Consider the following 23498-nt stretch of genomic DNA (forward strand, 5'->3'; position numbering starts at 1 on the left):
AAGAAAGCCAATACAGAAGTATCAAAATAACACTTGTGACAAAAGCCAGCCCACTAAAGGGATTAAGACAGCTAACACTGTTCCTACAATGAATGTGATTAAGTGCATAATCAAAGGCCTCAAGAAAAGTCAATGGTTAATTCAAACATGGAACATTCTATCACTTGAGATACCTTCACATTTCAGAGCAAATGATAATATTTCTTATCATGAACTTAATTAACACTGAACTAATTTCTAGTCAATTTTCTGATGCTTCACAAATAGAGATCATACAGCATCGAGCTTGCCACCACTGTCTAATTTGGTTATATTGGACTATCTGGTCTGTTTTAAGAAGCAGTAACAAAATAAATTTACTTATTTAGGACTCCTGCTAACAAAGTTTTCTGTTACTCTCTTCCAGAATTATTAATTATGGCAAAATTATTATGCCATAATTATTATGCCATCCTTCTGCAGCATTCAAGACAGTGGCACACATAACTATCTAAACATTTGTTCCAGTTTGCGCTGAAGCATTACAAAGCTGTAAATTAAAGATGTGAATCAACAGTCATCACAAAAAAACTCATTGATTTCCAATTAAATGCAACAGCTATTTAATAAGCTCATTTAAGTGATATATTGTATTAATTGCTTTGAGGCAAACTGGTTCATCATACAGCAAATATAAGTAATGATGACTGTACTATCATTGTCCATAACTACCTCACTTCAGGTAACATCTACCTTTTATTGACGACTCTTATTACATGATAAAAATACCACCTAGGCAAGACACCCAGCCTGCCTGCAACTACCAGAATGAAAAGAAAAAGATTCCATTCGAGTCTGAATATTGTGTGGATGGGGCACATTAATTTTAGCTGTTAGCTGTTATGACTTTTTCCTAGGCTGTGAAAGAGGTATAATATTGAAAAGAATCACAGAAAATCATGGGAGAATAACAGCCTTTCAAGGTCCCGTTTCTTGAAATATTCTGGTAATTTTACAGTTTAGCTCTGCTCTAAAATAGGAGGGGTATATGTTTCTACAGTGCTCCAGCTTCATCTCTAGTTTCAACCGAGACTCAGAGGGTGCACACACCTTCCATTAGGCCTGTCAGTACTCTTTGGATAGCGACGCGTTGTCCAAGTATTTTACTTCCCACCTTTTTCATTGGCCTTCCTCCAGCCGCAAACGAAACGGAAATCGTGGGTTCCACCGCCCTCAACCCTTCCACGCACAACTCGGAGGGCACAACCCTCCCCTCGCAGCTGGACCAAACGGCGCTGTATCTCAGCGAAGGATCCCCCTCCCCGCCACGGCTCCGGGCCCGGCCCTACCAGCCCAACCGCCTCCCCTCCCCCGCAGCTCCCTTCCAGGCACAGGAATAAGGGGAAGTGGGAAAATCGGGGGCGCCATTTTGAGCTGGGAAGAACAGAGCTCAGCCTCTTTTCCCCAGCATCGGGCTGCCCACCTTGGCAGCCCGCCCTGCCGCCCAGTCTGCCCGCAGCGCCCGGCGGCGGCCGAAAGGGAAAGAAGCCCGTACAGCCCAACCCCACATCGGGCACCACCGGAGCTTCAACATCCGCCGATGAGGCCCCCGACCCACCAGCCCCGTCGCCGCCTCACCTGGCCGGGCCGCGACGGCCGCGCAGGGGAAGGGGAGGATGGGGTGTCAGGAAGCGGCGGCGGTGCAGCGTCTGTCTGTGTGTCCGTCCGTCCAGTAGGGCTGGAGGCCTAGTCGGAGCAGGGCCAAGGGAGGAGGGGGCGGCGGGGAGGCGGCTCCACGGCAGGCGCGGGGTGGGGGCGAGGGGCGGGGGCGCAGCCGGGCCTCACCCAGAGGCCGCCGCCGCCGATTTCCGCCGCCGCCTGTTCCCCGACCAAAACACACACGCACACGTAGTTCCGGCACTGTCGCCACGTCCTGCGAGTCATATGATCTCTTCGTCTTGTCTCTTCTTCCTCCATTTTCTCCCCTTCATTACTATTAGCGTTGAGGGTGGTTGGGTGCTGATGCCTCCCGTCCCTCCTCAGGAAACAGGCTTTTGCAGTGAACAGGCATTTTCTATGCCTCTCCTCTAGGAGCCACGTATATTTTAAATTAGGAGTATATATTTTATATTGGCAGTATATATTTTGTATTAGCCATATATATTTTAAATTAGAGAGGGGCTTAGTATTGTGAGTGCTGTAACTGAAGATGGCAGGATGTGATTTCTTCACTAGGAGAGTGGTTAGGCCCTGGAACAGGCTGCCCAGGGAGGTTGTGGATGCCCCGTCCTTGGAGATGTTCAAGACCAGGTTGGACGGGGCCCTGGGCAACCTGATCTAGTAAAGGTGTATGTTTGGTGGCCCTGCCAGGCAGGGGGGTTGGAACTACATGATCCTTGAGGTCCCTTCCAACCCAGGTCATTCTGTGATTCTGTGAAGGCAGAGCAAGCCTTAATTGCTAGTAATACGTGCAGACACTGAGTGACACATCTTGTTCAAGAGGCTGTTGGTCATCTGTCACTGATGTTCTGTTACTGGCGTGTTTGAAGCCTTCACAATCCCACATACTTTTGTGATGTGTATAGAATTGTAAAATGTCCTGAATTGGAAGGGAGCCACGTGGATCATTAAGTTAAACTCCTCCTGCCACACAGGACCACCCAAAATTCAAACTCTTGTGTCTGAGAGCTTTGTCCAAACACTCTGTGAACACCAGCAGGCTTAAGTCGTGACTACTTCCCTGGGGAGATAAAGGAAGAATATTGAAAGGTTAGATGAAACTTCAAGGAAGACCTGTAAGGATGGCCTGTAAGAGGAAAAGGTGAAGATGTGCTGAACCTCATAAGTGACAGTAGAATGGATCAATCTCTTGGTCCCACGTGTGCGACTAAGGAGTGAGTTGCATAGGAAACAAGAGGGCAACAATAAATATTTCTTTGATCAAAGAATATTTCTTTTATTTCTTTTATTTATATTTATTTCATTTATATATAAAATATTTATTTTATTTATTTGATCTTTGATTTTTATATTTATTTTATTTCTTTGATCAAGGTTTTGTAGTTAGCATTTGAAAGAAATCAAAAGCAGAAATTATACGAGTTCAGAATTCATGACGTTTAATCATCTGTACAATTTAATGAAGGCTGTTTAGAAAATCCATTGCTGGAAATACTGAATCAAAATTAAGTGGTATTTTCCTCTCAAGCTATGCTTTAGTTCAACCACGTGAGAGTTGTTTTCATCCTGGCCAGAGCCAGTAAAGAAATGAACAGTTTTGGATGAAAGATACACTAGGGTGAGCCAAAGGTAATGCTGCCTAGTTTTTTATCTTGGCCTATGATGTCACAAGAGGATGTTGGTGATATGGCAGTAAAGACTGAACCTTCCCACCAATATTCTGCTTCATTTTGTTGTCATGTGATAGATGGCAGCAGAGGCACAATCTGACAAGTTGGAGTCTGACATGGAAGTGCATGTGAAGCAAAGGTTTGTAATTGAAAGTCTCTGTGCAGAAAAAATAGTGCCAACTGACATTCATCAATGCTTGCTGGACCTTTATGGAGATCAAACAGTGGATGAGAGCACGAGGTAGTGGGTGATATGTTTCAGCACTGGTGACAGTGGGGGTCACCTCCACTGCTGCAAATTTTTACAAGCACAACATGCAGGTTCTTGTTCATTGCTGGCAAAAATGAATAGCTAATGTTGATGACTGTGATGAAAAAATACTGTTTTGTAGCTGAGAATCTGCTCTGTCAAACAGTGTTAGTGTGTTCTTTGTAGTATCTGCTGTAGTTCACATGGAAATAAGTATTACTTTCAAAGCAACCTGTCTACAACGGTAGAACTACATGTGTTACTTTTGTGCTCCTAGAAAGCATATGTTATGTGCACGAGGTTCCCACTGGCTATGACTATAACACAGACCCAGTCTCTCCTGCTTTGTGAAACCCTGAGTCATTCACAGCTGGTTGAAGCTGACATAAGCAAAGATTCACTCTGAATGTGTGAAATAGAGAGCATGGAGCAGTAATTAAATGAATTTTCATTGCCGTATTTTGGAGTTAATGAGTCCATGAATGCTAGTGCTGAAGATGAGGTTCTTCTACTTAAGTCTGGACTAATAGCAATTTAAGAACAGGTCTGAAATCACCAGACTAGCCATTCCAGTGATCATGTTTACCTATCCGTTTCCACCTGCTCCAGTATCCTCCTTTCTGCCTTTCTTCTGTTTGGGCACGTTTTCTTTACATCCATAGTTTTGGTCATAATATAGCATATAGAACATATGCAGCACACAGAAGCAGTCATTTTCTATCTGTAAATGGCTTAATAAATAAATAAAAATGTAACCGAGCAATGCCAACAACAAAGGATGTTAGCATGGCTAATGTTCATCAAGAGTTCCACAAAACTTGAAGCATTTTACATGAAGTTCTCTGGCCTTCAGACTTTTACAGACTTAGGGAGTGCTAAGTACTGAGACCATAGGTTGATAAACTGTTGTAGAACATGGGATCACTGTGCTTTGTAAAGAAAGTGAAGATTTTACATATTTTCCTCAGTTTTAGTCCATAGGAGATGGAAGAAGAGATGGTGCTGTGGGTATTGGATGTCAGATGGCAGTGAATAATAGAAACTTTCAGATGACAAGCACTGTTTATTAAAATAATAATAATAATAATAAAATAGTGCTGCTGTAGAAAGGAATATTTTTTTTCAGTTTCTTCCAAAACAGAATTCTCTAGAGCTTGTATTGTTTTTAACCTAGGAGATGACAAAGTCATCTTGAGTTGATTTGACTGAAGACATTTTTATATTTTTTTTTCTAAAATTGAGTTAATTTTTTTTGTTAATTTGTCAGCTTAATCTTAAAATTTATACATCTTTCCTACCCTTTTCAACCTATGCACTAATTAACTTTCAATCTATCTAAGTATGAATATAACGTGATTTCTAAAATAACATGAATTATAGGGAGAAAGGACAGCTCTTCTGTTGGATACATTGAACTCTGAGTTCACATTTTGTCTCTGCTCTGTGGATGTAGGAAAATATCTTGAAAATAGGTTAATAAAAATGGGAAGTTTTGCCTCTTTTTCCTATTGTGTATCTACCCATAAAATGCTGATAATGCATTTAGCCTGACTTCTAACAGAGTGAATCCTATTTACCTTTAAGGCAAATCACATGCAGGCAAAATCTCTCCAAATTCATCCCATACTATCTTAATTTTATTTCTTAGTTTTATTTTGTTTTTATCCCAACAGGCAGTGAAAATATGAATGCACTTATTTCAGCTTAATATATATATATATTTAAATGTAGGAGGTGAAAGGGAAATATTAATCTCAATCTTTCTAGTTTCCCATTTTCTGTTTATGGACTCCCCTATAATAATTTATGGTAGAAGTAGCTCCTGTAGATAAAAATGTTTTCCTGTTTTGTTTGTCACCTGTACTGAAAGCAGCCAGTGAGGCATCACCTTCTTTCATAAAGAAGCTACTAATGGAGAACATTTTTAAAAGCACATTTTCAGTCTAAAGAAGTTCAGGATCTGCTTCTAAGAGTTGTGTTGAAGGTAGCTTCAAGAAGCACAAATATTGGTAGTAAGTTTCATGTTGATTTGTAGGGATCTTCATCTCTGTTGAAAAACACAGGGGCAAAACAGAAAAAGCTGGGGACTTCTCTACTTGTTTCTGCAATAGGTATTGCTTTCACATTGCTATGCACTATTTTCCACCTTTAATGCAACCCATCCAGCAAGGCTGAAGGGATTCTTTCAGTTAGAAGGTGTGGCCACCTGCTGGGGAAGAACACTGTAAAATAAATCACAAGTAGCAATGTACAAAGCAGTAATACCTTGAGTACAGGCTAAGTAGAAATACAAACACATAAAACAATAAAAGTTTAAGTCCTGGTTTCAGCTTTTTGTACATAATCATTTTAGTGTATCGGTTTGCAATACTATGCTTTGTTCTCTCCCTGAATAAGTAGTTCCCTCTTCTGTTGACATTTTTATCCTTGCTCAGTTATTCCTTTCAATCAGATAAAATTCATCCCTCATTTCTAACACTAGCAGGCTTATTCAAATCACAATGCGGCCGTGTTGTACTTAACAGAGGAATAGGTTTCACACTAAGGGGGAAGTGGTGAGTTTACTAATGTCACCTGAGGGGAAATCGGCCTTTCTGAAAGCAGAGGAGCTTTAAACGGCAGTGAAACTTGATCTGCCTCACCTAAGCTACTTTTTGGAAATAATCTGTTTCCACAGGGCAGGTTTGATACTTGTGTTGGCATTCCCCTGAGGAGCTGAGGCCAAGAGGCCATCAGTGTGTGATGTGGCTGCGAGGGAGGTGTGGCAGAAGCTGGTGGTTGCTACCCAGGGTGCAGCCGTTACCAGGCCAACAGGTAAACTGTCCCACCTGCACCATGGCGGGTCCACCACAGCCTGTCTACAAGGGGAGTTTCATGGACAGATTTCCCTACATCTTGGCTGTGAGTGAAGCCTGCGTGCTCTTTATGCCTTACCAGGGTCGTAGTCTGGCCATGGGGCTGAAGCAGAGGCAGCTGGTGGGGCCAGTGGGCTCCTCTCACTGCAGTCCTGCCTCACTCCCAAAATAAAGTGGGAGGCTCCTTTTTAACAGTGAGGACAATTAGCCAACATCTTGTATGAGATGCTGAAGCATTTGGCTTGGTTACATCTTGTGTTTTTTGGTTTTTGTTTGTTTGTTTTTGTTGTTGCTGTCGTGTTGCTTAGGCTGGGAAGTTGTTTCCAACAGGAGATACAGTTGCACAGTGCCTCACTGAAGCTTTGCCCAAGGTGAGTGTGCTTTTGAGATGCTTGCTTTTAAGCTTCTATATAACTTTATATTAGTGATTGTGCTTTCAGCCAGGCCCTAAATCTGTTACGTCTCCTATCTTCTGCTATTTATTAAAATAAAGAACATCAATGAAATCATGGTCATATTTTTTCTACAGCCATTATCTTTAGAAACTACATATATATATATAAAACTATATATAAATACGTATATATATACCTATTGTTTAAAGAGATCACAGAAAGTAGCTAGTAGGAATGTAAAAGTTTCTATTTTTTTTAATTTATGTTTTTCTTTTTTTTTTTTTTTTGTCTGTAAGTTTTACGAAGTTCATCATATGTTAAGTAGGATTAAAGAGGGTCATTTTACATTTTACAATTACAGTGATTATTTTGAGAAGTTGTTATGATTTCTGATAGAGGAATAATAATAATAATAATAATAATAATAATAATAATCCAAAAAGACAGTATTTGAAGTAATTTCTCAAACTGCATAATTGATGTGGGAACTGTTGTAGATTAGGCCAAATGTTTCTTAAGTTGGTAAATGTAACTTATGTAAGGAAGCTCTTATCCACTTTAAAAGTCTAAACCAGAAAAGTGAAGCTTCCTCTCTCCTTACTTCTGTTGGTGATTTGATTAAATTTAGTCTGGGTTGTGTTGACATTCTGTTCAGTGTATCAACATCTTCTGGTATGTGTTATAGTCCTAAAACATCTATTTTGCTCTTACATCTGTGGAATTGTGCTGAACTGGCTGTGGTACATTTTCTTTTTGTTACTGTATTATGGAAATCTTCTGTAAAATTGTAATTTTCTTTGCCTTATATATAGCCCATCACTCCAGATACTGTGAAAAAGTTTCGAAATACGACAAATCCAGCTCCTGGTGCTAAAAGAATATTCTATGGCACAGCAGATGATCCTGATGTTGCAGCTGACTTGACGCACGGCATAGCATCACCTTCTTCAGTTCCTGTACGAATGTGACTTCTTTACTTTTGTTTGAGGATGAATGCTTAAGAATGTGCTTAATAAATGCAGCTGTTTCCTTCATCATTGGAGATAAAGTCATAGCTGAGTGATTTCATTGAACATTTCACTGCTGCTTGGATTATCTGAATTCTGAGGTCTGTTCGTAGGATTTAGTGAGCTTGATTGAAATAGGGAAACAGTTGAACTTCAGTTTTGCAGTGAGTAATGAATATTCATTGTATTTCAGCATTTAATGTCTTCTGCTCACAAATATTGCTGCTTTAGTCTTTTCTAAATACAGATGCAAAACGAGCTCTTGGCAAGTAGACTATTATCAGACAATGTTTCGCAATTTCTTATGTATTCTTTCTTACTTTTGAGTTGTAAATTATTTTGTTAGTTAAAAAGTGCTATTTTGGACATGACAGTCTATTTTATGTGTATTTTTCAGAAATTATTTTTGTAAGATGTAATCGAACAACTGAAGAGCTCTTGTTAATTTTATCAGATAATACTCAAATCTCTGAGAGTAGCAATTTGTTAGTAAATGACACTTGCTGCTCTGTCTTCTTAGCAGAGCTTGTAAATTCGCAGTTTTCAGTTTAACAAATGAAGAAGCTTAGGCAAAAGTAGATTAGGTCACCTTATAGGCTTAGTCTTGAGGTTGAAAAAGCTAAGACCTGATATTTGAGTAGCACATTCGTTAGGCATATCCAAAATAATAGTAACAATAAAACAATTAGATTTGTGCTGTACCTCCTCAGAGGTTTCATGCTGAAGAGATTGACTTGTTCAGTTTGTATCATCTGTGGAAGTCCATTTTACTTTGTATTATTAATTAAATGTTAACTGGAGGAAGAGTTGGAGTCAGTTTTCTAAGCATGGATTTGGATCATTTTATCTACTACTGCTTTTTATTTCGTTATTTTATGGTGTTTTTTTTTCCTCCAATCCAATATATATTCATGTAACAGTTACTAAATATTTAATAAATCTTCTTTAGGGTCCCCATTATTTTGATGGTCAGTCTGAAAAACTGAATGATTTAAGAAGATCACTGTAGCCCGTTTTGATATTTTTTGAACCTTTTTTACTTTTTTGAGATTTTATTTTTCTCCTTGTATTGACCTAAGCTTACAAATAATTTCTATTGACCCTAGCCTTCTGGGGAGACATGTTGTCCGACTTAGTGTTAAGCTTTGAGAAACCCTCCTAAAGTCCTTTCTGTTGATACTTCTTTTTGAATCTCAGTATTAGTCTGTATCTTAAAATATGCACTGGCAGAACTGGGAGCAGACGTTTAGTGAATAGACTTGACCACTAGACAACAGATGTCTTTCCTCAAAAGCACTAGGAGACTTCATTCAAAAGATGTTACAGCTATCACTTCGGTTTAGTCATATTGTATTTTGACAATGGTTTCTAATATACATTAAGAGCAGAAAAACTGCAGCCTGAAATTTTATTTATGAACAAGTGAAAAATCTTGTATAAAATTAAAAAGTTCTGTCTTAGAGTCTGTGTTTTATTTTGCTGGAGATTTAGCATAGCATTGATTATTAATGGCCTTATCTTACAATACAGTTCTGTATTACAACTTGTTAGATAAAATTGAGAGTCTAATAATCTAAAATGTCTTTAGAAGACTTACTATTACTCTGCTGTTCTTGTGGATGTGAGGGGATAGCCATCCTGATATGTGAATGATTAAAATGTACTGGTTTTCTTGCTTCTTTTGTTTGTGACACCTTTAGGTAAAATCACTGGTAAATCCGCCTCCTAAAACTAATTTTCAACAAAAAATGCAAGACAGAAAAGAAGCAATCTACTTTAGTAATCGTGAAGCACCCTTGGGCAGGTCACATGATCAATCTCCTATGTTACCCGAGGGCTTGGATGTAACCAATACCACATTTGGAACAAAAACTGTCCAAGGTAGGAAAAAAGTAATGCTAAAACGTACTTCTTGTAAATACAAGATAAAATGCAATTTAATATCTAGCCTGAATTGTATGCTTCCAACAATTCTGATTTAGTAGAAAAGTCATTGTAAAAGATATTGAAAGGCATAAAAATGTACTGATATTTTTCAGTTATGTAAGATATATTACCATGACCTGTCAGTCTCTCCTCCACAGATACAAGCAGATCACATGTTCATCATGTAGTCCCCTTTGCAATGGTTTTGTTCGTTTCAGTTTCTGTGATTCTTGCCCTGTTCTCATCATGTTACAAGATTCCTGTTCTATTGATTTTCTGCAAGTATGATGAAAAATGTCATATTTCCATGGTATTCACATCTCCAACAAATTCTGTTTCAAATTTAAAAGCAAACCAACAATAAACCCATACATATATTCTTTACTTTTCAGATATACCAGCTGGAGTGCTTATAAATCCTCCAAAAACTTTTGCGGAAGTAGACAAAGAAGCCAGAGAAGGACATGATTTGTATGTTGTGTCACACAATGATTATTATTGTGGTATGTTCACAATGATTATAATTCTCATCTGTTCAAAGGCTAGTAAGAAGCAACATAAGAACTGTACTGTTTATTTCTTTATTAATATTATAGAGTATAAATCAGTTTTAAAAGCAATGGTGCAAAAAATAATAATTTTAAAAAAAAAATCAGATATACAACTGAAAGAGTACCTATTTCTAGAATTGTAGGTGCGTTGTCAGTGTGTTAGGCAGTATAACAGCTGAATGAAGGTGCTGAAAGACTGATTTATGTTGGGAGATATTTGGAAAACAAAGTATCCTCAAGAATGTAGGTACATCTAGATGCTCTAGTTGCTTAGTGACTTCAGTGTTATCTATGCCATTGAGAGCTGTCTCAGGCTCAGAGACTTTGAGCCCAGCCTGTCCCAGTACTTCTTCTTCTAGTTACTCTGTTTCATGAGGATTCATACAATGGTCATCTAGTCTTCTGATAGAAGCTCAGTATCAAGCTCTGCTTGCTACAGTGTATTTCAGTGTGCTGTCTGTCACTCTGAAATGCAAATTCCTCAGTCTGCAGCACAGTGCCTGTGAGTCTGCCCCGCCGTCTTGGTTTATCATCTTCCAGTGGGCTGTACCTACACTGCTTCAGTCTTCAGGGACTATATTTATTTGAGTTGGTCCTTAGTAGTTACTGATATCTCATAGGTCTACACAGGAACACTGACAAATATGCAGCAAGTATATTTGTTATGCAACCACTTCTATTTTTCCCATGTCCATCTTTTCCACTTACACTGTGAAACTTACGTTGTTAGTCTGTAAAACTGGCATTACGATAAAGTTACCTATAGTGCTAATACCAACAATTTAGTAAGCCTTGGCCCAGAATGTAAGAAACTGTGAAATAGATATTTCAGTTGTAATAATGAATAATTTTGCATGGAGACTGTTTTTGGAGAAGTGAAATTATAGTACTGTGGTCTCTCACTGAGAAATTCTGCTCTTACAGAATATGGCACTATTGCTATAAATTGGCCAAACGTGTTATTTTATTTCCTCTCCTCCCAAACTTCATTAGAAGTTTAAGTGGTATTGTCTGTTTCTGCCTCCTTCATAACTTTTATCCACAGGACCATGGAGAAGTCAAGACAAGAACAGACAAACTAAGCATCAGGAACACACACCATCTTTATGTAAAAGGGAAAAATATCAATGCTATGCTCTAGTTTTGAACCAAATATAAAAGTTCCATGCAACACTACAGCCAGAGGAAGCATTTATTAGGAAGCATGCATGGATAATATTTTTTTTGAAAGTTCAAATTGCAGTTCTTTTCAAAAGAAAAGAATTACTGCAAAATTTCTACTAATTCAATATAGGAAGTATATATCTGAAAGTGCAGCAGGTCAAAGTATTTTTTCCTTAGTATTAATTTATAATAAATAACAGATTGAATGGTGTTTGTTTCTGCTTACATGCAGACATTATAATGTGCTTTTGTTTGCATGATTAGGCAGTTGTGTTTTATTTATTTTTTTTCATTAATTCTGTTGGGATTTTCCTTAGTCTTTATTCAGACATATAGAGAATAGTGGACATCCCGCTATTTTATAACTCAAGTAGTTTGTGTGGCTTTTTTGTTGCCTTTTGTCTTCTCTTTTGACAATGAGATTAATCTTAAATACTTATGTATTGTGTGAGTTACACAATTTTCTTGTCTTGAATTGAAAATAATAATTATTAATGTTTCTTTCTCTATTTTTATGTCTTTTGAATGAATATACTTTTTTTGTATATTTCTCCTGCTGAAGTGTTTTAAACAAGTTGAAACACTATATTTTCTTTCTTCAATAGGGGAAGCAATAAATAGGAAGTATGACTCACCAAACTTCAACAAGTCTCATGTGTATGGAATAGAAACCCCTCACTTTGAAGATGGACGAAATGTATCCAAATCCTTAAATTGGCTCTATGATTGGCAATTGTAAGTTACAATGTGTTAAATAGTAAATCAGCAGTATGAGTTTTAAAAAAGAATCCTCATATTGAATATAATTTTATATCTTGCTATCCTATCACTCAGTTTGTTAGGTTTATTGAACTGAATAGTAAATGCAAGGACTAATTTTTAGAATAATTTATTCAAACCCATTTTGCTATAGTATGAGAGCACAAAACTTGGCATTTCCTTAGTGTTACATAAGGATGTCTTTGATTTTTGAAATATAAGAATTTTCAGTTACTGAATTTTATTTCCCCTGCACAAAGTTGCTGTTTCCTTTTAGCATATATGTTTTTTTAATATTATTGAGTGGTTGTAGAATATTGTTAAGCAACTATTTGAGAGTTCTCTCAAAATTCATAGGAAAAGAGCAGCACAGATTGTATCCAAAAGGAATGATGATTTCAAGGAAAAATTTCAGCCTCAGGTTGGAAAAGTCTTTGATCCGTAAGTAAGCAAAGTTACCTTCCAAGAACAAAATTTATTCACACTTGCCAAGCCCCCAGTTTCTTTTTCTGTCTAAGATAAGCAATATAAATGTGTGTTCAAAGCTTCTACTGTAGTGCTCAATTACTCGGTGGTACTCTGCCTGCCCTAGTGTGTGTGAAAGTTAGTAATAAAGGCTGTGTTGTGTCTGTATAATGAAGTTAAGTGTTTATTTAGTCTTTTGCTTTTAGGAAGATTTGAAAGAATTGAAATGTCTCGTGTATTGTTTGGAAACAACTATTTTGCTTATTCTGACAGTGGATTTGATGACCTGCTTTAGGCTGTCTGTATTCAGTTGGAAAAGGGCATGAAACTCAACTGTAATATTATCTAGCAGCATGTACTTAATCATATTGTTACAATGCTTCATGAATCTTGGGTGATCTACAACAACTTTTTATTTCTCAAAACAGTACTTATGGTGAACTGCAATAGTCTTAAGGCATGGCATGGTCAGGATTCAGCTGTGCTACTAAACTGATGTTTCTGAATGCAAAGTTTGTCTTTGCAGATGCCTGATATTTCTTTACAACTATATGGGGACCCAGAACATTATTGGCTTTAATACCAAATTTAATTTTGCATTCAAAATCAGAGGCTCAGCAGCCCTGACAGATTGTGCTGATAGTACCTGCTAGGAGTGAACACGTTTCCCTTTCTTAGGGAGAGCCAGTTTATCCTCTCTCCTTTCAGTCCTTACTGTGAAGAAGACTTAGACTATGAGCAGTATGAGGCAGTGTGATCAGTCAGGGAACACAGGTTGCAATGTAAGCTCAAATCCAGCACTAATAATACAAGAAAGTTATAACCTAACAACATTTAATTTTGAGAGTTTTACACCATCTCAATCATATAGTATGAAAAGAGGAAAAATGCATGGTAGTATTTCATTTATCATACTTCCATCTCTGTAGTTATATGGGCTTTTTTGCTGGGTTTGTGGGTTTGTTTTTTTCATAACCAAGCCCTACTTCTCTTTTCATTTTTGACAGAGACTTCTAATTCATGTAACAAGGATTTAATTATTAAACCTGAAGATAAAATGAACATTGCGTCTTCTCCAAATGAGCAAATAATTTCTTAGAGTCAACAGCATCTTAATTTTCTATTAATAAAATGGAGGCAGGTTTTCTAGATGGATATTTGCTTGGTTGCTATGCTTTGTAGAAAAGATTACATGTGAAAAAGCAGATGTAATTAAATCTTTCTACTGTTGTCAAAAGTAGTTTATCTTGGAGACACTTTTCCAGATGGAGATCTTATTTGCCCTAAACATTACTAATATCTGTCATGTATGCTATAAAAACTTTCCTCACTCTTTCATTTATATCATTTTTCATTTCATTCAGTCAATTTTCTAAATGTTTATAACGGGATGCTTTTCTGCAATTATAATTTGCAGAGTAGTAATGAAAAAAAAATCCAGGTTAACTATGTATATAATTCTTAATTGTATAACAGGCTTGCATGTTTCTTTAATAATAGCTTACAGTTTATTTTAGCCACTAATAAACTGTTTGGCAAATAACAAAGAAATGTGCATATTGACAGCATAGCGGAAACAATGAATGTGCCTGCAAACCATACCTTTGGAATGTTACTCCGTCCAGATGAATATGGTAAGTCTTGCAGACTTGTTGATGAAACTATGTTGAAGTAATATAGTATATTACTTTCATAAAATCCTAAGGGTAACACAAACATTTTGAAGGGGCAATTTGAAAATAAATGAAGTAACTTTTAATTATTTTTTTTTAATTAGTAATTTTTGAAGCTTTTGTATCTAAAGCAGGAAGAACACGAGAAACTCATATTGACATCTAAGTGACAAACTAAAAATGGATATTTGCCTCAATTCTGTGTTTTTCTTCATAATGATTTTTCCAGTACATTTTCACAAGAGTAAAAATAACAAGCAATAAATGAGAAAAAATAGAAATCTATAGAAATTGGAAGAGAGGCAGAAAATGGAATGAGGGGGAAAAAAAAAAAAGAAAAAAAAAAGATTAATTTTCATTGTGGCAACATTTTGAAAGCTGCTTAACTCAAATAACTGTTGTTGAAATTTTTGTTGTTTTGGTATAATTATTAATGACTTGGAAACTGAAGCAAAGGAAATTGCTGCAAGTAGTTAGGCAACAAAAGTTAAGTGTTTCAAATGTATTTAAGTCATTATTTAAGTCAAGACCAGAGTACCTATTTTAAATTTCTCATAAGCCCGTGTACCTGATTTACTATGTTGGGTAATAAGTGAAATGTAGGTATGCTTGCCTTATAAGGAACTTCAAAAGGAACAGAACAAACAAAAGAAGGCAGAATGACAGCAAAAATTAATTTTTTACATGTAGAAAATAGTGCACGTACATTCCTGTTTGAATGGGGTTAGGTGAACTATACTTGTTTGTTAATTGAAATCTGAACTTCTTGCACTCTGTATCATATTCAGTGTTGTGGTGGGGACTTAGATGAAAATTGTAGATCAGTGTGTCAGAGTGTTTGAAAATGCTCACGGTTTTAAGATACATAGAGACCTAGAAGAATTACACAAAAATAGTGCCAAGAACAGTATTGTCTTTTTAGAAATTGGTGATATTGAAGCCCTTGAAGATATTGCATTGAATTTTCTTTAGGTTCTTGTGAGTATTCTCAAACATGGTGAGCTGGTGGTGATGTGTTAATAATGTATTATTTTGTTCTCAACTATTTGGACATTAAGTAACTCTTAATATATTAAGCTGCATTTAGATGTTTCAAAGTACTGAGCATTAACTGCATGTAAATAGTGAAATTGTGTGGACCATTTAATCTTCTAATGAGATAGCCTTATCAAATATTCATCACTGATTAAAATCAGCATATTGAAATTAAAATTCTTCTACTCTGTGTCATTTTTTAAAATGTCTATTTTCTATATATGCACAACTAATGGAGGGAGTGTTTACTCTTGTAGGCGTTGGAGACCTTCTTCACTGCAGGGTTCCAAGTGAGTTCCTCCGTGGCAAGGACAGAGAGAGAGCTGTCTTAGCTGCAGTTCGACAAGCCTTGAAGAAAGCTAACTATGAAAATTTTGACATGTTACTAGAAGCATTCAAGCATTATGATAAGGTTAGTGTTTTAGAAAAAATAAAGTAAGCGTATTGTGTGTCATTAGTACTTCTCTATTGCAAAGGTGCAAATATGAAGAATGGTAATAATAACAAAGCAATTATAGAATAATATGAAGACAAGATTGCTTGGTTATAGAATGTTTGATGTAGTGTCACACGCTAAAGAACTAAATAATGAATAAATGAAAATCTATGTTAAAAGTTGTGTAATAACAGACAAAGAGCATGTATTTCTTTTTTTGTTTGTTTTTACCTATGTGTTCTTTCTGTATGTTTTTGTTTTTATGACTGTTTTTTCTTCTCACAGTCCTCTGAGATTGCAGAAGATTGCAGAGAATACTTATGTTAATAATACACATTCCTATTGTCAGCCAAAATCTGCACCCCTACTGTTGCATTTAAAAAGTAAAACAAACAACTATATAAAAAACAACCAACCAATGAACCAAAAAGAAATAACCTAACAACTCAGACCTAAAAACCAAAAGAAAACTTCTGGAAAGTTGTAGTTGCTGTACTGGCTCTATACTTAGCATAAAGTTATAGGCAAATTCCATATGGTCTAGCAAATCTACTGTACAGGCAGGATCATATACTACAGTGATAAGTTGCTTTTCCTAAAGAAAACAGTCTTCTGAAAACCAGCTTCTCAAATTGCCACTTACCAAAGTAGATACTGCAACAATCTTACCAAATAGTATTTGGGGTGTCCAAGATAAAGGCAAACAAGGGAGAAGAGTAAGAAAGAATAACCGTACCATTTTCTACATTTTTATTTTATTTTATTTTATTTTATTTTATTTTATTTTATTTTATTTTATTTTATTTTATTTTATTTTATTTTATTTTATTTTATTTATTTATTTATTGGTATCACCTCAGAAGAAAAATGATTGAAGGAATTTTATTCATATTTTCCTCCAAACTGCAGTTTTTTACTGCATTGCCAAGCACTGGAATTTCAAATCACTCTCTTTTTTTTTTTTTTTTTTTTGTTCTCTATGGGTAAAGAATATTATTTCCATTTCATATATAACATTGATAGCATATGCAAAATGTTTGATGTCTGACTTTCAAAAGAAATCTTGGTTTTCATTTAAAATTTGTGATTAGATTGCTATTTCAGCACGATAGATTATCACACTGACTTTTAATCTGAAGTCACTCTATTTGGGTAAAAAATTATTATTACTCTTGTATTCAGATTTTGAATTTCTAATTTTCTTGTGTATTTATTTTTTAATTTTTTTTTTTTTTTTTGTCCTCTTTGGAAATGGTGTGTATATATATAAAACATGTTAGATTATATTTATATCATTTGTTATAACAACTATTTTATTTATAATAGAATGGTGATGGGAAGATAGACAAAAACGACCTGAGGAAAGCCTGCTTTCAACTTAATCTGAAACTAGATAGTGAGCTCTTGGATTCCTTATTTGACTATTGTGATTTGAATAAAGATGGTCTCATTAATTATCTGGAGTTTGCAAACTTTCTGAACTGGAAAGACAAAATGGCTATAAAAGAATTTGAAGAAAAAGTAATCACAAAAGGTACGTGAATTAATACTGAGAAACTGTGTAGTTGAGCTTATTACTATAACAGCAAGAATCCTTCTGAAGTAGACTAGGTGCTCCAATAGAAGAGCAGGATTTACAGAGTACATACAGCCCTTGTATGCCAATCAGTGTTGGCCAGTGATAGTAGAGAGCTATATACAAATGACAGAACCCTGGAGTTGTTTTTATAGTACCATACAATAGTTTAGACCAGAAGGGAACTTTAAGATTCTAGTTCCAAACACCCTTCTATAGGCAGGGACACTTCCCTCTAGACCAGGTTACTCAGAGCCCCATCCAGCTTGGCCTTAAATGCTTCCAAGGAGGGAGCATCCGCAACCTCGCTGAGCAACCTGTTCCAGTGTCTCACTACTCTCAGAGTAAATAATTTCTTTCTGATATCTAGTCTAAATCTACCCTCTTCCAGTTTAAAACTCTTTCCCCTCATTACTTTTCTTTATGCAACCCAGGAAACAATTGGCCTTCTGGGCTGTAGGCACACACTGCCAGCTCGTTATCTCTCTCATTGGTTGGCACTCCCAAATCCTTCTCAGCAGAATGGCTGCTCACAAGCCATTCTCCGCCCAGCCCATATCTGTGCTTGGGATTGCCCCAACCCAGATTCAGGACGTTGCACTTGGCCTTGTTGAACTTCATGAGGTTGACATGGGCTCACCTCTCAAGACTGCCCAGGTCCCTTTTGATGGTATCCCTTCCCTCTAGCATGTCAAATGCACGCATCCCTTCTCTCCATCATGGAAATACACCATGCAGTTTGGTGTTGTCTGCAAACTTGCTGAGGGTGCACTTGTTCGCACTGCCCATGTCATCTACAAAGATGCCAAATAACTCCAGTCCCAACACCGATCCTTGAGGAATACCACTGATCACTGATCACCACTTGGACATTGATCCATTGACCACAACTCTCTGATTGGCATCCAGCCAGTTCCTTAAATTGCAGGTGGTCCATCCATCAAATCCATTTCACTCCAACAAGGATGTGATGTGGGACAGTGTCAAATGCTTTGCATAAGTCCGGGTAGATGACATCAGTTGCTCTTCCTTTACCCATGGATGCTGTAAATCCATCATAAAAGGTCAACAAATTTGTCATGCAGGACTAACCCTTGGTGAAGCCATGTTGGTTACCACCAATCATCTCTCATCTTTGCATTTGCCTTAGTAGGGCCTTCAGGCTCCATGATCTTGCCAGGCAAAGAGGTGAGACTGACTGGCCCATAGCTCCCTGGATCTTCTTTTTTTCCCATCTTGAAAATTGATGTTTCCCTTTTTCCAGTCAGTGGGAACTTCACCAGACCACTATGACCTTTCAAATATAGTGGATTGCTGCTTGGCAACTTCATCCACCAGTTCCCTCAGAACCTGGGGACAGATCCCATCAGGTCCCATGGACTTGTGCACCTTCAGATTTTGTGTTTGGAGATTGTCTCATAAATCAGGAGGAAATAAAAATTTCCTAGAATAATTATAAAGCATGTAAATTGTTTATCTTATGTTATCTATTTTATAAATTCTGAGAAGTTCAAACAAATTTTAAAAATCTCTTATGATGTGCTGCTAATAAATCCTGGCTATTCTGTAACTTCTACTTACCAGGGAAAAAAATAGATGTTCCTCTTCAATCTGACACAAAGACAGATGATGAGCCACTGTTGAAGCAAGAAGATCTTGTATTAAAAGAAGCAGGAAGCTCAGAAAAGACACCAAAAACACTTACAAGACCAACAGACAGTGTATTTGCAGACTATCAAACAACTTCTTCCCAGTATAATGCTGTAGTAGGTGGTCTTCCAACAGACTGTAAGTACAATGGACCATACCTCATGCTTCCAAGCATTATTTAAGAAAAAATCAGGAGTAAGTTTGAAAACTATTGCTGCAGGTATTGCTAATGTTCAATAGTGAGTTAATTTATCTAATATAGATTTGTTTAGGATTGTGGCTTGGAATTTGTCGGTTTGAATATTTGGCACAATCATGATGAGGATGATCAGAGGACTTGAAGATATTTTTTATGAAGATAGGCTGAGAGATTTGGAAGAGAAAGCTCTGGAGTTAGAACTAGGCGATCTTTAAGATCCTTTTCTACTCAAACCATTTTATATTTTTCAGAAATTAAGGATGTAATTATAGGAAAACAAGATCATCTTTGAAATACTTAAAAGTTACTAAAATATTTCCCATTCTCATGTGTCATGCTATAGCTGGAAGTAAGAGTTCTAGAAGTAATAAAGATGAGGGGGAAAATTATATAAGCACTTGAAGTTGTGTGAGACAAAGGATCAAAATTGCTCTTATTTAATGCAAAATCTTTTATCCTTACTCAGACTATCTTTACATACTTTTCCATATTATCTGTTGATTGATTTCCACAGGTTATCGAGCATGTGGTGTTCCAACTATTCGTTCAGATATTCCAGCTCCTCGAATTCGCCGCGTCAGTGACAGAAATAATTATGGTGATGAGGCCAATGCTTATGCATTACTGTTCCCTTCTGTCTTCAGTCAAAAGGGAGTGTATGAAGGAGACATCTTTAAATCAAGACCAAAGGCAGAGGTATAATATATATATATTTCTTTTCAAAATATTCTTTTTTTCTAGATAAATGTGATGCCTCGAGCCATGTGGGAGAGGAAAGTTGTAAAAGATTTAAAATTCATTGTTCTGACATTACCTTCCTTTAATACCCATTCAGATATCTGAAAATTATATGCTCTTCACATTCAAAGTTATTCATAAACTGCCTGAAGTCATATCTCAATAAAATGTGTAATATAAGGAAATATGTCAGGTTGTTGCTGCTCATGTGCTCAAATGCTGTTTTGTTGAATGATGCTTGGTAGATAATTTAGGACTTCAGAGTCTCTTTCAACATTTCTGTAATGTGAGAGGAGGAAGAACAACCTCCTGCATCAGGTTAGGGTCTGACCTAAAGTAAAGGAGCTCTGTGAAGAAGGACCTGAATGTTGTGGTAGACAACAGGTTGGTGATGAGCTACTGGTGTTCCCTTGTGGCTAAGAACCACAATGGTATCTTGGGGTGTGTTAGAAAGAGCTTGGCCAGCAGGATGAGGGAAGTGATCCTCCCCATCTACTTTGCCTTGGTGAGGTCAAATAGAATCACAGAACCATCTGAATTGGAAGGGGCCTTTAAATGTCATCTAGCCCAACTCCCCTACGATGAATGGGGACTTCCACAGCTAAATGCAGTTGCTTAGAGCTCTGCCCAGCCTGACCTTGAATGTCTTCAGGGATGGGGCATCCACCACCTCTTTGGACACATTGCTCTAGTGCTTCACTACCCTTGTCATTGGAAAACCTTTCTTATGTCCAATCTAAATCTCAACTCTTATAGTATGAAACCATTTCCCCTTCTCCTACCAGCCTCACAACAGAGGCTTAAAGAGTCTGTCTCCTTTCTTAAAGCCCCTCTTTCAATACTGAAAGGCTGCTATCAGGTCTCCTCAGAGCCTTCTCCAGTCTTAACAGCCCCCGTTCTCTCAGCCTCTCTTCACAGAGGAGGTGTTCCGTCTCTTAAACCTGTAGTACTGCATGCAGTTCTGGGTTCTTCAGTTCAAGAAAAACAGGAAACTACTGGAGAGAGTTCAGTGAAGGGGCATGAAGATGTTTAGGGGTGTGGAGCATCTCCCTGAGAGACTGAAAGGCTGAGAGACGTGGGCCAGTTCAACCTGGGGAAGAGAAGACTGAGGGGATTTTATTAATGCTTGTAAATATCTGCAGGGTGGGTGACGAGAAGCTGGGGCTAAGCTTTTGTCAGTGGTGTCCAGTGCTAGGACAAGGATCAAACAGGCACAAACTGGAACACAGGAAATTCCGTGTGAACATGGAGAAAAATGTCTTTACTTTGAGTGTGACAGAGCACTGGAACAAGCTTGTGGAGACTCCTGTATTGATACTCAAAACATGCCTTCACTCTTGCCTATGCAGCTTACTGTAGTGAACGTGCTTTAGCAGAGGGGTTGAACAAGATGATCTGCAGAGGTCCTTTCTAACCCCTATGAACCTGTGATTCTGTAATGCAGAACAGATTTTAGATTTCCATCTTTGGATGTATTCAAATTCTGAGCCACATCCCAAGGAACGTGGTTTAGTGGTCAATTTAGCCCTGCTTCAATTGTATGGTTAGGTGGATTATCTCCAAAATCTCTTCCACATAAATTATTGTATAATTCTATTAGTAGATACAGTATGTTGTCTATATAAAAAGAAATATATGAATAGGGTTTGCAGTTCTTGTTGTTAATGTTTTTGTTTTCCTAGAGAAAGAATCTTACAGATGTGTAAAACTAGTTTCTATCACACAGGAATGTTCAGTGGAAAACTTTAGCCAGATTGTCTTCCCTTGAATTGCCAGGTTTTGTTAATAGCAATTTACAAGCTATTTTTTTAGTTGATATCTTTGGGGACTGCTACCACTCCTGTTTCCCAACACAAAGTTCATCCAGCATAAATGCTAAAACAGTGTTGCCCCTACTTGATGTTGCTTATGGTTTTTCTATTTTATTTGTCTGCATTTTCTAATGAAAAATAGATCACTTGATTACTTGTAATATGATTTATGAGCCAGTGATAGGAAAATGTAAAATTCCAACCTGAAACGGAAAAAAAAAACATTAACAAACTCTCCTAGCCATTTAATAGATAAATATCCAGTCATTTGAAAGTAGATCTGGAACTTGTGTATATATTTTACATAAAAGAATCTTGCTAATTAGTGGTGGGGACGTAAAAGATTTAGTGTCATGTTCCATAAATATACTTAAAATAGCATTTTAATGAGCATTTACCATTTTGTAACATAGCTCTCAAGAAGGAAATCCATGTGTGCCGAATATAGCAAACTGTAAATAGAATTTATGCTTCACTGCAAAGTCCATTAAACCTGTCAAGCACCAGATAGATCTCTGGAGTTACAGTGTGGCCGGAGATGTCATCCCCTGTTGTAGACTATACAGGCTATACAGAGTGCAGTACAGAACTATCTCTGAGTACATTAAATCATCCAATACTCATGAAATAGATTGCTTCAGTGTTGGTGATGTTCTTTGATTTGTATTGACATGGATCATTAATATCTTGAAACATTTAGGAGCTAACAAAATTATTATATGAAAACCCAAAATCATGTCATAATATCAGTTTGTGAATAGGCATGTAGTAATTAATGGGAATTCAAAGCAGTAAAGCAGTTTTGTAATGTTACTCTTCCTGTTACAAAAGAACGGTGTTTAAAAACATGCTGTTTCCTTCAGTGGAATTCAACAGTCTATAATAAAGAACTGAAATTATTTGACTGAGTAATAGCATGTAATTGATAGCCAACATGATCATGTTGATAGTAAAAGCCAGATTAAACTACGTGTGCATTTGATAATGTAGGGTTTAGTCAGTGATTATTTTATGGCTGTTGATGAATTAGGACACAGTTACATTTAAATAATTTAGTACTGATAAATAAAGTTATGAGAACTTACAGTCATTTATCCTCTGTACAGTAGTATTTGTATTTGATTTTTCAACATTAAAGTTATATCAACTTTATTAAGAGTTTTGTACACCATTGTTTTCATTAGAATAAGATTCCATTTCACTGAAATGGGAACATCTTTGGTTAAGGATCCAGGATGTGCAATGCAAATGTATGTGAAAACTAGACTTTACAGTGTAAAGAAATTACTAATCAGAATAACTGGAGTCGTACTATTTTGTAGGTTGCACAAATACTTCAAAACATTGGTGCTAACATTTCAGATGAAAGATTTGAAGAAATATGGAAGCAAGCCTGTATGAAACAAGAAAAAGAAGAGGTATGTGTAGAAGATATCAGAAATATACTGTATGAGATGCATTCATCAGAATCAAAAGATAGTTGCTAAATCCAGTCTCTGAGCTCTGCATTTATTTAAATTGACATCAGTCATAATTCTGGTGCTAAATGCAATAAATATTTTCTGATATACGTGCTTACATAACTGGAATTCACTGCTTCTGGTCTTCCTGAATAGTGCTTTCACCAAGGATATATGTCCTTGCCTTGAAGGACAGGCTGGTCGGGTGGAACTCAGCAA

At 36.8% G+C, this 23498-nt stretch overlaps 2 protein-coding genes across 4 annotated transcripts in view; one reads left to right on the top strand and one right to left on the bottom strand.

Annotated features, from left to right (window-relative positions):
• Window positions 1-1877, bottom strand: part of RAB5A (RAB5A, member RAS oncogene family) — a 17260-nt gene extending 15383 nt beyond the window's left edge. For both annotated transcript variants that reach the window (XM_015853935.3, XM_015853933.3), the window contains exon 1: window positions 1618-1877. The gene's annotated coding sequence lies outside the window, so the exon portion shown is untranslated. The remainder of the gene's footprint in view (window positions 1-1617) is intronic.
• Window positions 1878-6181: 4304 nt separating this feature from the next.
• On the top strand, window positions 6182-23402 carry EFHB (EF-hand domain family member B). 2 transcript variants are annotated; one of them, XM_015854008.3, is made up of 13 exons: window positions 6182-6480; window positions 6743-6805; window positions 7642-7785; window positions 9537-9717; window positions 10155-10265; window positions 12083-12212; window positions 12594-12677; window positions 14268-14335; window positions 15667-15821; window positions 17172-17379; window positions 19006-19209; window positions 19785-19966; window positions 23142-23402. In XM_015854008.3, exons 1-13 carry the CDS (start codon window positions 6322-6324, stop codon window positions 23304-23306), a joined length of 1854 nt encoding a protein of 617 aa, XP_015709494.2. In that variant the 5' UTR covers window positions 6182-6321; the 3' UTR covers window positions 23307-23402. The 2 variants fall into 2 exon arrangements, with proteins under 2 accessions (XP_015709494.2, XP_085394541.1); XM_085538415.1 differs by having other exon boundaries at window positions 6182-6393.
• The last annotated feature ends 96 nt before the right edge of the window (window positions 23403-23498 follow it).

This window comes from Coturnix japonica, chromosome 2, assembly GCF_054131305.1.
Source record: "Coturnix japonica strain WE chromosome 2, WE-NBRP24, whole genome shotgun sequence".
NCBI lineage: Eukaryota > Metazoa > Chordata > Aves > Galliformes > Phasianidae > Coturnix > Coturnix japonica.

Bases quoted from the DNA above. Each gene is read 5' to 3' on its own strand.
- EFHB (XM_015854008.3), top strand. From the start codon at position 6,322: ATGTGGCTGCGAGGGAGGTGTGGCAGAAGCTGGTGGTTGCTACCCAGG. The intron at 14,336-15,666 runs GTAAGTCTTGCA...TTACTCTTGTAG, and splicing joins ACTCCGTCCAGATGAATATG to GCGTTGGAGACCTTCTTCAC. The intron at 19,967-23,141 runs GTATAATATATA...ACTATTTTGTAG, and splicing joins AATCAAGACCAAAGGCAGAG to GTTGCACAAATACTTCAAAA.